Source organism: Rhipicephalus sanguineus, chromosome 5 (assembly GCF_013339695.2).
Source record: "Rhipicephalus sanguineus isolate Rsan-2018 chromosome 5, BIME_Rsan_1.4, whole genome shotgun sequence".
In the NCBI taxonomy this organism is placed as follows: Eukaryota; Metazoa; Arthropoda; class Arachnida; order Ixodida; family Ixodidae; genus Rhipicephalus; species Rhipicephalus sanguineus.
In genome coordinates, this window is record NC_051180.1 from 187536124 (window position 1) to 187553099 (window position 16976).

The 16976-nt window shown below is 48.8% G+C and overlaps 1 protein-coding gene across 1 annotated transcript in view; it reads right to left on the reverse strand.

Annotated features, from left to right (window-relative positions):
• The window catches only part of LOC119394522 (tight junction protein ZO-1), a 521713-nt gene that overhangs the window by 275163 nt on the left and 229574 nt on the right, over nt 1-16976 (reverse strand). Inside the window, exon 9 of the mRNA XM_049416099.1 lies at nt 16410-16461. Coding sequence (XP_049272056.1) covers nt 16410-16461 — 52 coding nt within the window. The remainder of the gene's footprint in view (nt 1-16409; nt 16462-16976) is intronic.

A 16976-nucleotide genomic window follows, 5' to 3' on the forward strand; every position in this document is an offset into this window, starting at 1 on the left:
ATTTTCTTAACCATGTTCTTTAAAGTGCCGTTAAATCTTTCCACCAGTCCATTGGACATGGGGTGATACGGCGTAGTGAGCATCTGCTCAATTGATAGCAGCCTATTGAACTCCTTCATAAGCTCAGATGTAAAATTCGAACCTCTGTCGCTTAGTATTTCTTTTGGGAGACCGTACCTAGAGAATATCTCTAGTAAGGCCTCAGCGACATGGATTGCATCTATACTTTTCCGTGCAATGGCTTCTGGAAATCTTGTCGCCATGTCAACCATCGTGAGAACATATCGGTTCCCTTTGGTAGAAGCCGGCGTGATTGGACCTATGATATCCATTGCTACTCTCTGGAATGGTACTTCAATGACTGGCATGTTTCCCAAGGGTGCTCGGCCTACTCGTCCTTTGGGAAATGTCCTCTGGCAGACGTCACGAGACTTTACGTATCTCTTCACTTCGCTCTGTAGACCCGGCCAAAAGAAATCCTCAGTGATCTTCGCAACCATCCTTCTTATGCCCTGATGGCCTGCCAAAATGCTGTCGTGTGCCAAAATACCGCTTGTCGTGGATCCTTCGGTACGATCAACTACAAAGCTTCCCTTCCCGACACAAACCGGCATCTTCCCTTTGCATTTCAGCAAACTCTTGCGGCGTGACCTTTAATACCTCGACTGCAGGCACTTTCAGCGCAGCTAACGGCCGGCGTGTCTCTCTTTTGCAAGATCTTGTTGTCACAGCCAACGATACTGCTTGGACAGGCTCTCTGCCCCCAATCCTCATTGCTTTATCGTCGTCCTTATATTCACCATGTACTTCCAACCCCCTCTGAGGCAGTGCTGTTGCTCTTGCGCCTGTACTCCTCCACGTTGGATCAGGCTCATCCACTTTCCTGACGCCTGGTAGATTACCCAACTTGAGGTCGTAGAGTGGTTCCTCGACACACTTGACTGTAATCCAACCGCTGTAATAAGGTGTTGACACCTGTATCTTGGCTTCGGGTGAGCATCGAACTGTACTGTCAACCAGTATAACAGACGTTTCACCTGCCATGTCTTCTTCGCGCACCAAACTCCGTCTCACCAAGGCTATATTTGTGCCGCTATCTCGAAGCACCCTGACTTGCATTCCATACACCTCTCCATAAACAACCGGTAGATACGGTGTTTCATCCCTTTGCTGAGTGCTATCTCTGTTCTTGTTGTCTTTGCCAGTTCCGTTATCAGGAGCTTTCTTGTCCAAATCTATCATGCGTGGTACTACTTTCTTCATCGGGACTACACAAGCAGCTTGGCCCTTGTTCCATAGTCGGCAATCTTCAGTGCGATGCCCTTTCCGTTTACAGTGTTTGCAAAACACCTGCATCTTACTGTTGTCTCCTCCGAAACGACAGTCCCGGGCACGATGACCGACACGGTTACGCAAGAAACACCTCAGCATTTTAGGTATAGCACCCACCATTGCTTGCTTTTCCCCACCTTCCATTTTATGGGGATTTTCCTTTGTTTTAGTTAAGTTGTTGGAGCCTTGCGCTTCAAGAAATTGATCAGAACACTCAGCATAGTCATTGAGCCGCTTCAATGCTCGTTCTTTAAGGAAGACACTCAGGTTTGGACTACAAGTCAAGAATTGCTCAATCATGATTCTGTCTCGGACACATTCATATGTCTTCTGTGTGTCAGACATTTCTATCCATCTCTCAAAATAGTTTGTTAATCTACAAACAAATTGTTTACCCGTCTCTGCGTCTTTGGGTTTACATTTTCGAAATCTTTCTCGAAATCCTTCAGCTGTTAACCTGAATCGCTGAAGCAGAGCCTTTTTGACCTTGTCGTAGTCCACAGACTCGGACGCCGGCATTCTTCCAAACACACTCAAGGCTTCGCCTACTAAACATAAAGTCAGTGCTGTCGCCCACTCGCGTCTCTCCCATCCTTAACCCACAGCTATTCTTTCAAAACGGTGCAGATAAGCATCTAGATCATCCCTTTTATCATCAAAGGGAGCCATTACCTTCCGCGGACAAATGCTCTTTGCTCTAGGAAGCTCCTGTACCTCAGATACGGATGACCTACTCTCATCATCTCTTATGTTGGAGGCGTCTGCTAATCGCAACTTTTAGAGCAGAATCTCTTTCTCAGCTTCAAGTGCCTCGCGAGCTTCCTTTTCCGCGTGTTCAAACAAGGTTAGCGACTCCTCTCGGCTGAGTCCCAGCGCAGTAGCGATTCCCAACAATTTTTCGTAATCCATGCTCCCATGCTGTGAGAGACCAGTTGGGTAGGATAATCAATTCTGGCAGACTCGCCAATATTTTGTCATGGTCTCTAGAAGGTTAAACACAACACAGGAACACCGAGGATAACGAAAAAATGCTTTATGTGAAAAGACCATTAAACTATTTACATAAGAAGTAGTGAAAAAAGCCCGACTATATAAACAACCATCCCTTGTGCACACTATCCCAAAACTAATAAAAAATATTCACAGTTTCATCACGGGTTACTGGCGTTAACATGGCAGCTCCTATGCTGAGGCGACGACTTGTCGTGTCCGCGAAGTGCGTTGCTTCACCGGAGCACGACCGTCTGTAGCACCGTCGGGTAGCTGCAGTTGCCAGTCACCGCCGCGTCAGGTACTTGCATTGGCTGTCCCGCTCGTCGTCCGGTGCGCGACCCATGGAGCATAGCCGCAGAACATCTGCGCGTCCTCAGGAGCAGGGTCTCGCTGATGCGAGCTGGTCACCCTCCTGGTCATGCCTCCCAGGTCACAGTGTGTTGCTGCGAAGGATGGGGTAAAATTCCAGGAGCTGTGCTGGCGGACCTCAGGCGAACGCCTTGCTTCGACCACCGCTCGTCCGCGCCTCTGCCCGTTCCAAGCGCCCACTGCCTTCCTTCTTCTCCTCGCCGGCCACGTCGCCTCTCGTGCCTGTTCTTCTCCCTCTTCTTCTTTGCGTTCTTTATTGATTTCTCCTTCAATGTATGGTCTTCTTCTTTTTTTATTCTACATTTCTTCGTTTGACATCTGTCTTTTCTCTCATTTCTTCTTCTTCTACTTCTCCCTCTTCTGCCACAAGTCAACAAATTCATGACAGGTCTTGCGGTCGGTATAGATGGTGCAGTTCTGTGCTTCGAGAATATGGCGAAAGTGTTGCACTGCTTCGTATATCGCCAGAAGTTCTCTGTAGTAGGCTCGCAAATTTGTCGCGCCGGTGGTTGTGGTTTCGTCAGTGGAACTGGCGGTTCAAGGGGTCGTTTTCCGAGCTGCGAGTTTCTTGGAGAAGAACGCCAAGGTATGCAGGTGTTGTCCACGCGTTGCATGAGGGCGGCGCCGATGGCGAAGCTAGATGCGTCCGTGAAGAGTCCCAAGAGAGCTTCTGGCACGGGATGGGTGAGGAGCGTGGCAGTGTAGAGGGCGGCTTTGTATTCTTCGAAAGTTTTCGCTAACGTCGGTGTCCACATGATGGGTTGGTTTCCTCGTAGCCCAGCCAAAGCATCATGAAGGGGAGCCTGGTAGTCGGCTGCGTGTGGCAAGGAACGCCTGTAAATGTTCAGCATGCCGAGGAAACGGCGAAGGTCTTTAGCGGTAGTGGGTTGAGGGTAATTTTGCGGGTCCGAGATACGTTGGGGCATGGGCCGAGTTCCCTCAGATGAAACTTCGTGGCCGAGGAAGCGGACGACGGAAGCGCCTAGTGTACTGTTTTGGGTATTGACGAGTAGACCATGGTCATCGAGGCGTTGGAACATCAGACGAAGGTGCCTGTGGTGCTCTTCGGTGTCGCGGGAGAATACCAGTATGTCGTCAAGGTAAACGAAGCAGAAGTCGAGGCCACGGACGACTTCGTTGATGAAGCACTGAAAGGTTTGTCCAGCGTTCCTCAGGGCGAAGCTCATGAAGGGAAACTCGAACAAGCCAAAGGGAGTGATGATTGCCGTTTTCGGGATGTCATCCGGACTGACGGGTATCTGTGTGTAGGCCTTCACCAAGTCTAGTATGGAGAACACGTGGCAGCCATGAATGCGATAGGCAAAGTCCTGTATGTGGTGGATGGGGTACCGGTCCGGGATGGTGCGTGCGTTGAGCGCACGGTAGTCCCCACGGGCCGCCAGCCTTCGGTCTTCTTCGGAACAAGGTGAAGTGGCGAGGCCCATGAACCGTCAGAGCGGTGGGCGATTCCTTCAGGGAGCATGGCCTCGAACTCTGCTTTGGCTATGCGCATGCGGTCCGGGGCAAGGCGGCGGGCGTGGCAGAAAACCCGGGGGCCTGAAGTGGTCCGGATGTAGTGCACGGTGGTGTGCTGCACTTTGCGTGGCAGTCCGCTGGGGCACGTCAATCCGGGAAATTCAGCGAGGATGGCGTGGTACGACGAATGATTGTCAACTCTGAGTACTTTGATGCTTGGCTGTTGGGCGGTCGTTTGCTGGCCTGGTGTGGAATGTCCCGTTGTCACGTCAGTGAGGAGGTCGTTGCGGCGGTCCCAGAAGGAGGTTGTAGTGGGCTGGGAAGTCTGAGCCAATGAATGGCTCAGCTACGTCGGCGATGACAAAATTCCAGTGAAGGTCACGATGTAAGTTTCTGAACTGGATGTGCAGGCGGAGCGAGCCGTACGTCTTGATTGTGGAGCGGTTTGCCGCAATGAGCTCGAAAGACGTAGGTGGACGAGGACCTTGAAGATGGGATCGCGGGTAGGAGCAAATGCCAGAACCGCTGTCGACAAGGGACCACTGCTTCGTGATTTAGTCGGTGACGAAGATGCGACGGCCTCCAGGTCGGCAGCTTGCGGCCGTCTCTACGAGCTGCTGTTGGCGTTTTCTGCATGAGCAGCGGAACAGGGTGGTCGGCATTGCCGGGCTCTGTCCCCGAAGCGTCGGTGGTAGTAACACGGGCCATTGTTATCGGGTTGCCGCGACGAAGTAATGTTACAGTCGCGGCTTTGCGAGTGGCGGCGCTGGTGCATCGAAAGACATTCACCCAGGTGTTGTTGAATGGAAGTGAGCTGTCGGTCGATGTCGTCGATACGGCATGCAAGCTCTGTGGTGTTCAGCGGTGCGGCGACAGCCTGGATAGCGGGCGAAAACTGCGGCAAGGAGACCTCGATGACGCAATCAGCGATCTCGGCAAGTTGGCCGAGAGGTAGTGTCAGCTGAGCCTGCAGAATTGCCTCAATGTGCAGTGGAAGTCGTTGGAGCCAAAGTGATCGCAGGAAAGATTCCCGGACTTCCATGTTATCCGCGAGAGCACGCATGTAGCGGAGTAATTGCGAAGGTTTGCGCTCGGCAAGTTCTGCGCACCGAAGTTGTCACACTTTCTGGTCTTCCGAGAGTGACAGCCGGTGGATGAGTTCGGTCTTGAGATATTCGTACAGGTTGGCCGTTGGTGGGTTGGCAAGGAAAACCCGGACCTCGTTCGCGTAGCGGGCATCCAGGTGGGCGACAATGTAATCGTAGCGGGTCCGGTCATGTGTGATGCGCGCCAGGGAGAACTGAGCCTCGACTTGGGCGAACCATACCTCGGGCGAGTCCTCCCAAAATGGCGGAAGCTACACAGTGACACGCCAGACGTCCAGGTCGGCAGCGGCCGCGATGGTAGCAGCGCCTGCATTGACAGTGACCGTTGGAACGGAGCTTTGGGGGCATTGTCTGCATGAGGCTCTACGAAATCGTCGGGTGAATGCGGTTCATTTTGCATGCGCTGCTGCTGTTCCTGAAGTTGCTGTTGAATTTGATCCACTTGCTGGCAAAGAGCAGCAAGGGCTTCTGGGTCGGCCATAGCGGTGCGGTTTGTTCGGTTTCTGGGTCACCAGATGTCGGATACCGTGTCGATGGAAGGACGCATCCCACCATGAAACATAACGACTGTTTATTAGCGTAGTAGCAGCGGCCGGGCGAGCATACCGACGCTGCGCTCAGTCGGGTAGCGAAGGAATCAGAACTTCTGAGCTTGGCAGCTTGGGTTTATAGCTACCGTCGGTGACGTAAGCCTCCGGTGACGCTACGGTGGCGCTGTCCCTTATCGGAGGCATGGTGCAGCATGCAGCCGTGTCATGCCGGGCTAGCTAGTGACGAGGCGGAGGCTGCGCCGGTTTGTGCGCAATGTGTCGCCACAAAAGCTTACACGAGCACTAACGATAACGCTAGAAGGTTCAATAACTACTTTATGAAAGATGACGCGGTCCACCGATGATCAGATTACTCGACGGCCGACGACTGGTCACACCGCTATCGGTTTACAGTGTAAATCGCTTGCATGCTGTCTTCTCATTTTCCAGGCACAGGTTCACCCAAATAAAAAGTTTAGCCTTGAACACACCCACTGCTGCCTTCGTCAACGTAACGAACACATGACATCTGATGGAGGTGCTGCTTCGTTCATGATCCGGACGCCCGCAATGTGCTCACCCAAGCCCAAGCCATGAATAAGCTGACGCTAACGACAACTCGGATCATCGAACTAGCCGCAGGCAGAAGGGACTACAGCCAGAGTGCTTGCTGCTTCCCAAATCCACCAGGCAGCATAAGACTCTCATATCCACCTTGACTGCAGTGACAGGGTGTCTACCGAGTTGACATTGCCAAATTCCCCGCGTTTTCGAGGTTTTCCCCGAGTGTTTTTGGTAAAATTCCCCGAGTGAAACAGAACCTTGTTTTATGTCAAGATGAGTAGACACCATGTCGGTCGATGATGTCACCCTCTAGTACGCACATTAAAAATTAAAAATGACTTAATCCCATTTGAATAGCAAGAGAACAGTTAAGCCTCAATGTAGCGAAGTTGGTAAAAGCAGCAATTTACTTCGTCATATCGAAACATCACTAAACTGAAATCTGACCTTTCATGCAAGGAATAGTTAGCGAAGGATTAACTTTAAACTGAAAATGCCACCAGAATGTTCGACTAATACAGCAACATGAAAAAACTTTTAGTTTTTTTTTTGCATGAAAAAAAAATCAATTTTGTTGAGCCTAAGGCGCAGCAATCACAATTATATGCCTTGCCTGAGTGTCACGTGTAAAGACGAAGCAAATGCAGGTTTAATGCACTGTGGAATTGGGCTTATTCTGCTGCTGCAGCTTGTCAAATCCTCACGTGTTGCCCGGAGCAGTGCGATGCCTTTGCTATCATGTTGCCCAGCCAAACCATTTGCTCTCCACGAACACGCAACATCGACAACCGTCGCACGTTAGAAAAAAGAGACAGTGTCAACGCGAGAGCGAAATAATGAATCCGATAGCAACAAGTAGGAGTTTTACACGAGTATTGGTTAGCAGCTCACTTCTTCAGGAAACGCAGCCACTGCAGTAAGAGAAGTGACCTATCTATGGGTAGGAGGGAGGTGGGGGGTGGGAGTACAAAGGCTGAAGCCACCGCCTCAGCAGTGCATTTTGCTGGGTCACGCATATTTACAACAGCCCAGAGGGGATTATGGCAGTACCTAAGAAGCCTTTATTGGAAATGTGCATAGGGAAGCAGGAAAGGGTGGAGAGATGAGGAGAGAGGTAGAGAACGGAAACAAGATTCTCCTTACCCCATGAAGGCAGTGGTAGGCAAAGCAACCTCGCAAAGGGGGGAAATTCAACAGGCAGCCTGACAAAGGGGGTGGACGACAGGCGCTGAATGGAGGGGCGGGTAGAGTTACTGTATATGCTACCTTTAGGTAGCAGAGTTGCGCATCTATCTTCCAAACGCCGCTAGCAACCATGCATTGCGGAGAAGGTGATGCTCGGACCAATTTTTGTATTTCTCGACGCTGCCACTGCAGCAAACTGAATTAACACTAGTCATCAACAGCCAATGTTTATCGCCGGTCTTCGACATGCAAAACATGTTAATCGGCGACACGGTAGGCATGTCACCTGCAAAACTGGAGGGCGACTTCACCGCATAACTGCGGTTGCTAGCCAGACCTATGCGCAACTCTGCTGCCTAAAGGTAGCATACACAGTAAATCTAGGGGTGGGGGCTGGCACAGGTATTGGGGGGGGCAATCGCCGCTACCGCATCCCCCCCCTCCGCCCACCTCTGGATCTGCCACTGCTATGGCTTTAGCAGAAGTTTTCCAATTAGAGCACAACACCTACAAAGGTATGAGCCATCTGCTTATCCCCTCTAAAGATACTGGGCACACGCGACCACACCCGCTGGTAGAAACTACGCACTCCTGTCGAACTCACGCAGCCCTCCTCCGCCCTCCCCAACCCTCCGGCTCCTATCTCCATATGCCCATCGCGCAAAGGAGACGTTCAGCTCGTTTCATCTCTGCTTACGCCCAGTTCGTCGGCAGCACTTGCGCACTTTCACTCGCACATAGAGTATACGACGTGTGCAGTGATGCAGTCATGATTTGGACTTGATAAGGAAGATCATGGCGAAGGCGAAAAATTCGCCTGGAGTGTCTATATAATTGCTATCACAAAAAAAAGCAAAATAGCTGCGGGCTAAGATCGCATGAAAGCACGGCAACAGCCTGAATTACAGCACATCCGATTATGGTGGCCACGTTTCTGTTTTCCGACATCGTGCGCCGAATCGAGCAAGTGGGACCCGTGCCGGTATCACGAATTTTGGTCACCACTATGCCTTGGCTGTGAAATGTTTTATAATTCGGCTTTGTAGCAAAACATCCACATAAGCAGTGGTGTGGCTGGTAATTGCGAGCTGGAACCCCAAAAAATATCGGTCAACTGCCTAAAACTTGTTTCAGTAGTGCCCTCACCGGGAAAAAAAAAGAGAAAGAAAGGAAAAAAGCTTTTTAACTAGCTGTAAATGGGCCTGTTAGTTACGCTTGCTCTCGCCTGGAAATTTACTCTATTCTTCACAGAATCCTAAATAGCATCATTGAAGCTCGGGACCACAGCGAGTGAGCTCTCCGATAACCACTAAAAAGCGACGTCGTCTTTTTTCTCGCCGATCGGGATGGCTTGCAAGATACCAGCCTTCTCAACGACATCCGCTTCCTGAACGATCGCAATCAATTGCAAGATAACTCAAGATCGTTACATCCACTGCTACCGCTTCTACAACTAATCGTGATTGTTACTCGACATGCGGTGACAACAGAAACACCATATCGGGCGCTAATGCACAGCACGTGCTACAAAGAATGCAGAACTACACGTCGTAGTCATAGAACACCCTGACAACGTTGTGCGATAGGATGGGCCATGGTTCATGGTTCCTCCATGCCATGCATTAGCAGGATTCTCCCCCATTCCACCGCTCCGAAGGAGAGAAGAGCATCGAGGTGCGCCCCTTCCCCACAGCCCTTCGATTTGAAAAATGCGTTCACAAAATCTAGAGCCAGCATTATCGCGACTTTTGTTCCCTTTCACAGTGATGCTACCGAGGACTTCAGATTTGGAGCAATTCTTGGAGCAGCAAAATTTCCATTCTGGAGCACTTTGGAGCAGCAAAAATTTTCATCTTGGAGCACTTTGGAGCAGATAATTCTGCATCTGGGAGCACTTTGGAGCAGCTTACATCCTGGAGTGCACTAGAGAAGCAAATTGCATTAACATTCAAGCATCTGAATAATTATTATGGGGCTCTTATGAAGACCTAGAAATATTTTGATTCATTGCAAATCTCATGGAAAAAAATCATCCCAGGAGAACTCCATACTTCACTCGATGATGAAAAAATAAAGGCTCATGCAGCTGAATGTTCTGGATTAACCTCTTCGCTTTATTTTCGACAATGGCAAATAAACAGAATACCACATCAATAAAACTGTAGTTTATGAAATAACACTCTAAATACATATATGTGGTTATTAGCAGATGTGGTAGACAAACGCCGTGACATACAGCCGTGCCTCAATGCCAAAGAGTCACACTGTCCCTAAGCATTCCCCTAATAATATCTGGGGTTTAACGTCCCAAAACCATGATATGATTATAAGAGAAGCCATAGTGGAAGGCTCCGGAAATTTCGACCACCTGGGGTTCTTTAACGTGCACCTAAATCTAAGTACACGTGCCTCAAACAGTTTTGCCTAATGCACTCCCCTAAGACAACTCCAAGGCGAAAGTCAGGTTCTTTTTCTTCTCGATCGATGTGTTGATCTTAATAAAATGTTTTGTTTGGCACATTGGTTCATTCTGTAACAGACTGAGTGCAAACGGAAGGGACACAAGAATACAAGATGACTACACGAGCGCTCACGAAGCAACGGCAATGTGGCTTACCAAAAAAGCTGGATCGCTGACGAGTCAAGGAATATAAAAAACAGGGCCCACTGCAGAAGAAAGGCAACTTAATAAAATGCTTTGTTGGGTGTGTTGGATCATTCTGTAATAGACTGAGTGCAAACGGACGAGACACAAGAATACAAGACGACTACACGTGTGCTCACGAAGCTACGGCAATGTGGCTTACCAAAAATGCTGGATCGCTGACAAGTGAAGGGACATAAAAAACAGGGCCCACTGTAGAAGAAAGGTAACTTAATAAGATGTTTTTTGCTGGGCGCGTTGGTTCATTTGGTAAGCCACATTGCCGTTGCTTCGCGAGCGCTCGTGTAGTCGTCTTGTCTTCTTGTGTCTCATCCGTTTGTGCTAAGTCTATTACAGATGTGTTGGTCCTACAAACTCCCTCTCTGCAAGCTTTCTGCAACTCACCTGGTTTTGCACTAGCTCCATGATCGGTGCACCGATCACGGAAGCAGTGCAAAGCGATGATGTCATGTGATGACGTCATCACGTGACGTCACAATATATGACGCCATGATGACATAAAAAATTCTGAGGATCTATGACGTGATGATGACGCCATCACATGATTACTTTTTGTATCAATCGATTGACGCTGTTCACAGTCAATTTCAGTGTTTGAAACATCTAAGGCTTTCGCATTATTATTGCGTATTGAGCATTAACAGCCTGGCCGTTAACAACCTGGCCTTACATACCAAACTGTCCTCCACCATGTCACCTCAGTGCCGTGCGCGAAAGAGCTTCGCTTATCATTCACTTCACAAAGGGGAATGGCTCCTTATTTTTAAAATTTTTATTGTGACAGCAATTATACGGACACTCTCGACGGGTTTTTGCCGTCGCCGTCACCGTAATTTTCCGTATAAAGTCCAAATTGCTAACATCCCCCCGCGCATTCTAGCCACGGGTTAAAGCTCGCGAGCGCTGGCGACGAACGCGGTCTGAAGCGGAGATTAACAAGTCGGCTGTCCCTGTTGCACGGAGAACGCATGCGATAACATCTTCCCATGTGCGGGTCTGCCCTCCATGGCTCATCAGAGAGGAAACACTCCACCCATCTTTCGTAAGGAGCATGAAGGGACGCCAGGGGAGGCGAGGGGGGGCGCATCGTTCGAAGGGCGCAGTCACCTGTGCGCGCGCTATCTGGAGGCATCAGGACACGGCTCGTATAAACTTGCTGTACTCTCAACGCTTACTTCGCGTTTAGAGAACTCACAGCACGAAAAGGCTTCGGTTTCTGGACAGTCATATTTCACAAAGCCAGCGTTTTGTTGAGTTACGCGAGATCGGATCCAAAAGAGTTAGCTGCTAGCCCTACTTCGTATAACAATACAATTTGTTGGTATGGCATTCATTGCTTCGCCCTTACGCGAAACTGAGTTTTTTTTTAACTGTCAGCTATTGACCCTGGAAAGCAAGGGGCGGACATGTAGCATGACGTAGCCGCTTCACTGTGGGCCGTCAGCGACGGGCCCGCTACTGACAGCAGCGCATAATAAAACGCAATTGCGGCTGCTCCGACCAGGAAGCATGGTTTTATTAATGAGATGATATTTTTAAACAAGCAACCAAAAAATTCGAATTGGAACCCTAGCACTCACGAGCTCAAAAGGGCAGGGCCTTTTAGGGGGTATTCACCGCAGAGTGATTACAAACTCTGATGTGCTGGTGGAAGGAATTATGAAAAAGCTCTTCTGGATGAAGATCCATGGATAGAGTATATCTGAGGAAAAGTGTCAACGCGTTCCCACCGTTCACGTGCTCTTCCATAGACGCGAAGCACGGAAAATTTGATGTTTCATATATCTATTGCTAGAGATCCCAGATTACATTCCACAATGTCCAGAAACAGAAGACCCGCAACGAAAACACGCTTTGTGCTGCGGGGACGGCAATCGTGCTTCTGTACGGGCTGGCATCTGATGTTTATCCACCTTTTGGATGCTCGCAGCTGATGACTGTAGCTCAAGTGAGTATTTCGTGGCTTCTTCAATGTTGTTCGAGATAGTCAGCGCACGTTCAAGCGTAAGCGAAGTTCCTTCCAGAAGTAGGCGTTCCCGAAGAACATGGTTGCTCGTTTTCGCTACAAGCTGGTCACGAATGAAGTCGTCAGTTTGCTTCCCGAAGTTGCAGGTCAATGCCAACTTGCGCAGTGCCGTGACGAATGCTGCTGCGGTCTCCCCTGGCAGTTGGGTGCGTTGTCCGAACCGGTGCCGTTCCACGACGATGTTCATTTTAGCAGTAAAGTAGGCGTCCAACGTAGCCACCGCTGCATCGTACTCGTCGCTCGGCCGCTTTCTTCTTTTCCCGCTGTATGCGGTAATGCGTAGTACAATCGCTGGCCTTCCACCCCCAAGCAGTGCAACAGCAAAGTTTTACGGCAAGCAGATGAGTGGACGTCGCTCCCTGATGCCAGGAGATAATTCTTGAAAAGGCGGTGCCACTGCGTCCATGGAAGGGTAGGCTTCCCGGGCATCGGCAGGAACTCGGGCAGTTGGTGCAGGCTCGTTGCTTCAGCTCTCGGTCACTTCACCACTCGTCGCCAACTGTGGTATCCGCTGCCGTGCCCTGCCGAACTACATTGGAGAGCCGCAGGATCGCGAAGTAACTACACCGACCCAGTACCTCAAACAACTCTGTTTATTCTTAGTCCGTGATGGTTAATATACACAGATGTTAGCTGACATGATAAGGCGCGTGCATCTGCGCATGCCTAGGGCTATCTAGATGATAACGCACATGCTGAATAGAACAGATACAGGATACCAAAGAGTATCTAAGGTAGTAACGAAGATACGTGTATCTTCGGTACTGCAAAGCACTGCCATTAAACATAGAAACATATAAATAGCACCCATTGCCTCGCTTGGTTTTTCCTCTCCAATCGTAGAGAACTATTTGTGCATAATAGGCAACCGGAAACAAGAGTCGCAAGGAGTTGAGAAGTTAAGTGATCTACTAAGAGAAGAGAGCCGAGACAACAGCTAAACTGGAAGGAAAAGCAAAGACTAACAAATTAAACTGTTTATGAAAATATCTAGGGACCAAAATCTTTTTATTTATAAAAAAAAAATTTGGGGAGGGGCGAAGCATGTAGGGAAGGGTGTTTCAGCTGCACTAAAGTGAAACCTGTGGAGGAGCGAAGCATGTAGTGTGCGCCAGTTTCCCACAGCAAAATCACTGCTAATGGGCAATGAAAGACAGAAGAAAGATTAGACACAGAGCCGCAGTCCGCTTTTAGTTAACGTGCACGCTGCGAATCTGTTGTTCAACTACGCACAAGAGAAATCTCGCAGCAGGACTACATTGCAGGTCAAGATCCAGTGCCTATATATACAGGGTGGCCAGTGAACGGCTATGCAGCGCGAGCAGTTGGTTTTTCCAAGAAAATAGCTAGCAGACACTGCCTGCGTCGGCGTTGTCCCCGGCGGGCGAGGGCGCGTTCTCGTTCCTTGCGAGCTGGTAGTTCACCGTTCATCGCAGAAAGAGCATTTCCATAGTCAACGCACGCCGTTCGCTCTCTCTCGCCACACGGCGAGCGCTGAGGCGGTGGCGCCCTCTCTTGCGCTCAAGCAAATGGACAGGACACGACGATGCACGCGGTGACAGCAGACGACGATGCACCGTCGACAAGCCGATACCCTAAAGTGTTTCGCCCCTAAAAGGAATGCCACCAGAAATGGAGCCGAAGTCGGCGCATCTTGAACGATGCGTCAAGAGTTATCAGTCAAGCAGATCAAGATAGGCCCTTCTGTACTGTGCTTATGCGGGTGTTTTTCTAACTTTCCGCAGTGGGCACAATGTGCCTAGTATGAGAACCCCTTTATTCAGCCGTGCTCGAGTCGAAATCACATTGATAATGATATATCCAGATGACGAAGATGCACAAGTGATGATGATATGTAAAGAGGAGGAAGAGTCATTCACTTTTCGCGCTCACACTAGAACTACAGCATCCTGCGCTCCATGGGGTCGTACAGGACTGGTGGCCACACATCATGATGCAATTTCCCAAATACAGTAGAACCCCGCTGATACGTTTTTGAAGGGACCGTAGGAAATAAACGTAAGAGACGGGAAACGTAAGAGCCGAAAAACAGGAAAAACGGCAAAATATTTAGTGGTACAGAATTTTATTTCAATTCTTACGAGCAGCACGAAAATTGGCGCGCTCAGCCGCGATCTAGTCGATGGATAGAAACGCGGAGCTTACGACGGCCTCATCCACAGAAATGTAATCAACGTATGTGATTTTTTTAAAACCAACAGCTGTAGGCATGAAAGAACTAAGCACACGCAATCACGACCGGCGCGGCGAGTCCGACCACGAACCGCACGCGCGACCATGCAAGCTCCAACCAGCTCGAACTCCTCCCGCTCTCCGACAAATAACGATGATGATGAGTCTACGCCAACGCGATGGCAGAAGTGAATGCCAATCTCGAAGGCCTTGCTTTTGCAAGCAGTTACGTCATACACGCCATGTTTGTGCAATGCAAATCTCAAAGGCTATGCTTTTGTCAATAGTAAATGCCAATCTCGAAGGCCTTGCTTTCGCGAGCAGTTACGTCATAGACGCCATCTTTGCAATTTGAATCTCGAAGGCCATGCTTTTGTTTGCATCAATTGAAAGATTCTGTTGCTTGCGCCTCTCATGCGGCTAATATTACGGTCAAACGAGGCCAGGCTGCGTGAAAATGCACCATGGCGGCTCTCTTTGGTAGTCACTCGGTCGGCTCCGAGCGCACTTCGCGACGTATCATACGGGAACGGTCCGACAGTTACGACGTAACAGCGGGGTTCCCAATACATTGTATCCTATGGGAGCTATGCCGGGACCGGCGGAAAACGACGTAACAGCCGGGAAAACGCAGCAGTGAGGAACGTAACAGCGGGGTTCTACTGTAATATGAGTCGACATTGGCACTTGGCAGAGCAGTTAACGAGGGATTCAAAGTAAGTTATTGTTCCGCAAATATAGCTTCCTCTATAATAATTCTTCAAAAGCTAATTAAAAAATACACTCTTCCAAGTCATTAGCTTACACATTCCCTAGTTGTTTACTTGTTCTTGGCAGTGACCTTCTTGCGTTTCTTTCCTGTGTGAGTCCATTTGATGTGATTGATGTGATGTGTGGCAAAGGAGAGGTGTACTTCACAGGCGTACCTGCAAGATGCACCTTAATTCATTTTTCTTTTTGCAAGTTTACACATCTTTATGACGAATAGGGGGTATTACTAAGGTTTGTACTAATAAAGGCACCAACCCCTCATTTGCAGAAAAAAGGTACCTCAGGTGGGCCCTTCCCGGAAAGGATCCGGGGTGTGTACCTTGTTCCAGTACACTCTAGCAACAGAGCTCACTCTGCTCTGGCTTCTGGCAAGGTGATGCACTTCCAACCCTTTCAACTTCTGCAAACGCAGCCTCACTGCCCTTTCCTTAAAAGGCGCAGCTGGAGGAACTTGGCATGTTTTGGGCAGAGCGGCCCACTGCTGCTAAATGAACTGACTAAGAGAGGCTCAGCACCTGAAATGCCAGAACCTTGCTCCACTCAAATTTCACTTATGTAGAAGAATCTTGGTGACTTTTTGTTTTTTAATTCATAGTTTCTTCTTATATTTATTATTATTATTAAACAATAAACAATGCGATGCCCTTCGTAAAATATTTTTTCGTTATTTCATTTGTCTTTTTCTGAAATAGGCAACTGAAAATCTGACATCTGCAATAAAAAAAATCTATCCGGTGGGGTCACACTAGGTAAAAAGAATTGACTGTCAAAGGTTTCAAGTATGCATATATGCCCATCATTTAGTGCCCATTACTATTTATTTTCCTGCATGTATAGATGTTTGAAGCTTTAAGAACATTGTCCACTACGGTATTGCTCCGTTCTGGCCCCCGAATTCCGGCTCAGGTATGCCGGAATCTGTGTGCTGTGCAATACGTTGCAGTAATTGTGCCAAAGTTTTGATGAACAATAGCTCCATGTACCAGAGCACTCAGCTCCCAGAGGCACATTGTTTGGCTGGCATGAGTTCCAGAGAAGTCCTGTGAGAAATTCATTTTCTTCACACTTTCTCAATGCTGAGATGCATGGGGATGCCAAGAAAAGCAGTCATCAGTTCAATAGGATGTACATGAAGCGAAGCTTTTGGTTGCTATAAGAACCATGTGATAAAGAAATGCATTTTCATTAAAATAACTCACGTTGAACTTCGTCTTGCCAACGGGTCCTCCTCCCCCCCCTCATGGCCGTACTCTGCATAAGAATTGGGGCAAAAGCATGTTCCCGTTACAAAGATTTGCATACGAGTGTCAGGCAGCAAGATTTTTCAAAGCTAGCAACAGAATGCTCATCATTTTCTATTCATGTTAAGGCAAAATTATCAAGTGTTGCATGAAAGACTATTTATTAGCATGACACTGACAATACCATACAAGATGTGATTGCAGCAAAGCTCTTTCCACGTGCCAAGGAAAAGTAGCCTTCTCATGGCTACTATCCCCTTGAGTAACAGGCCAAAAACTTGGCCTGCCTTCCTTCACCTCTGCAGTCTGCATAAATAGTTCTTTTTCAAACACATGCGAACTTATATACCTGTGCATGAATTAAGCTTTCTGTTCAAACATCCACACTGCAATGCAAAGCCACACACATATCAGTGTTAAGCTTGTGGTCACAGGTAAAGGAAGATGCCGACTAAATACAAAAAGAATTTTAAAACAGCAGGCATTTAAGCACCCGAATGGGGGCCTTGTTCACAATGAAGCAAT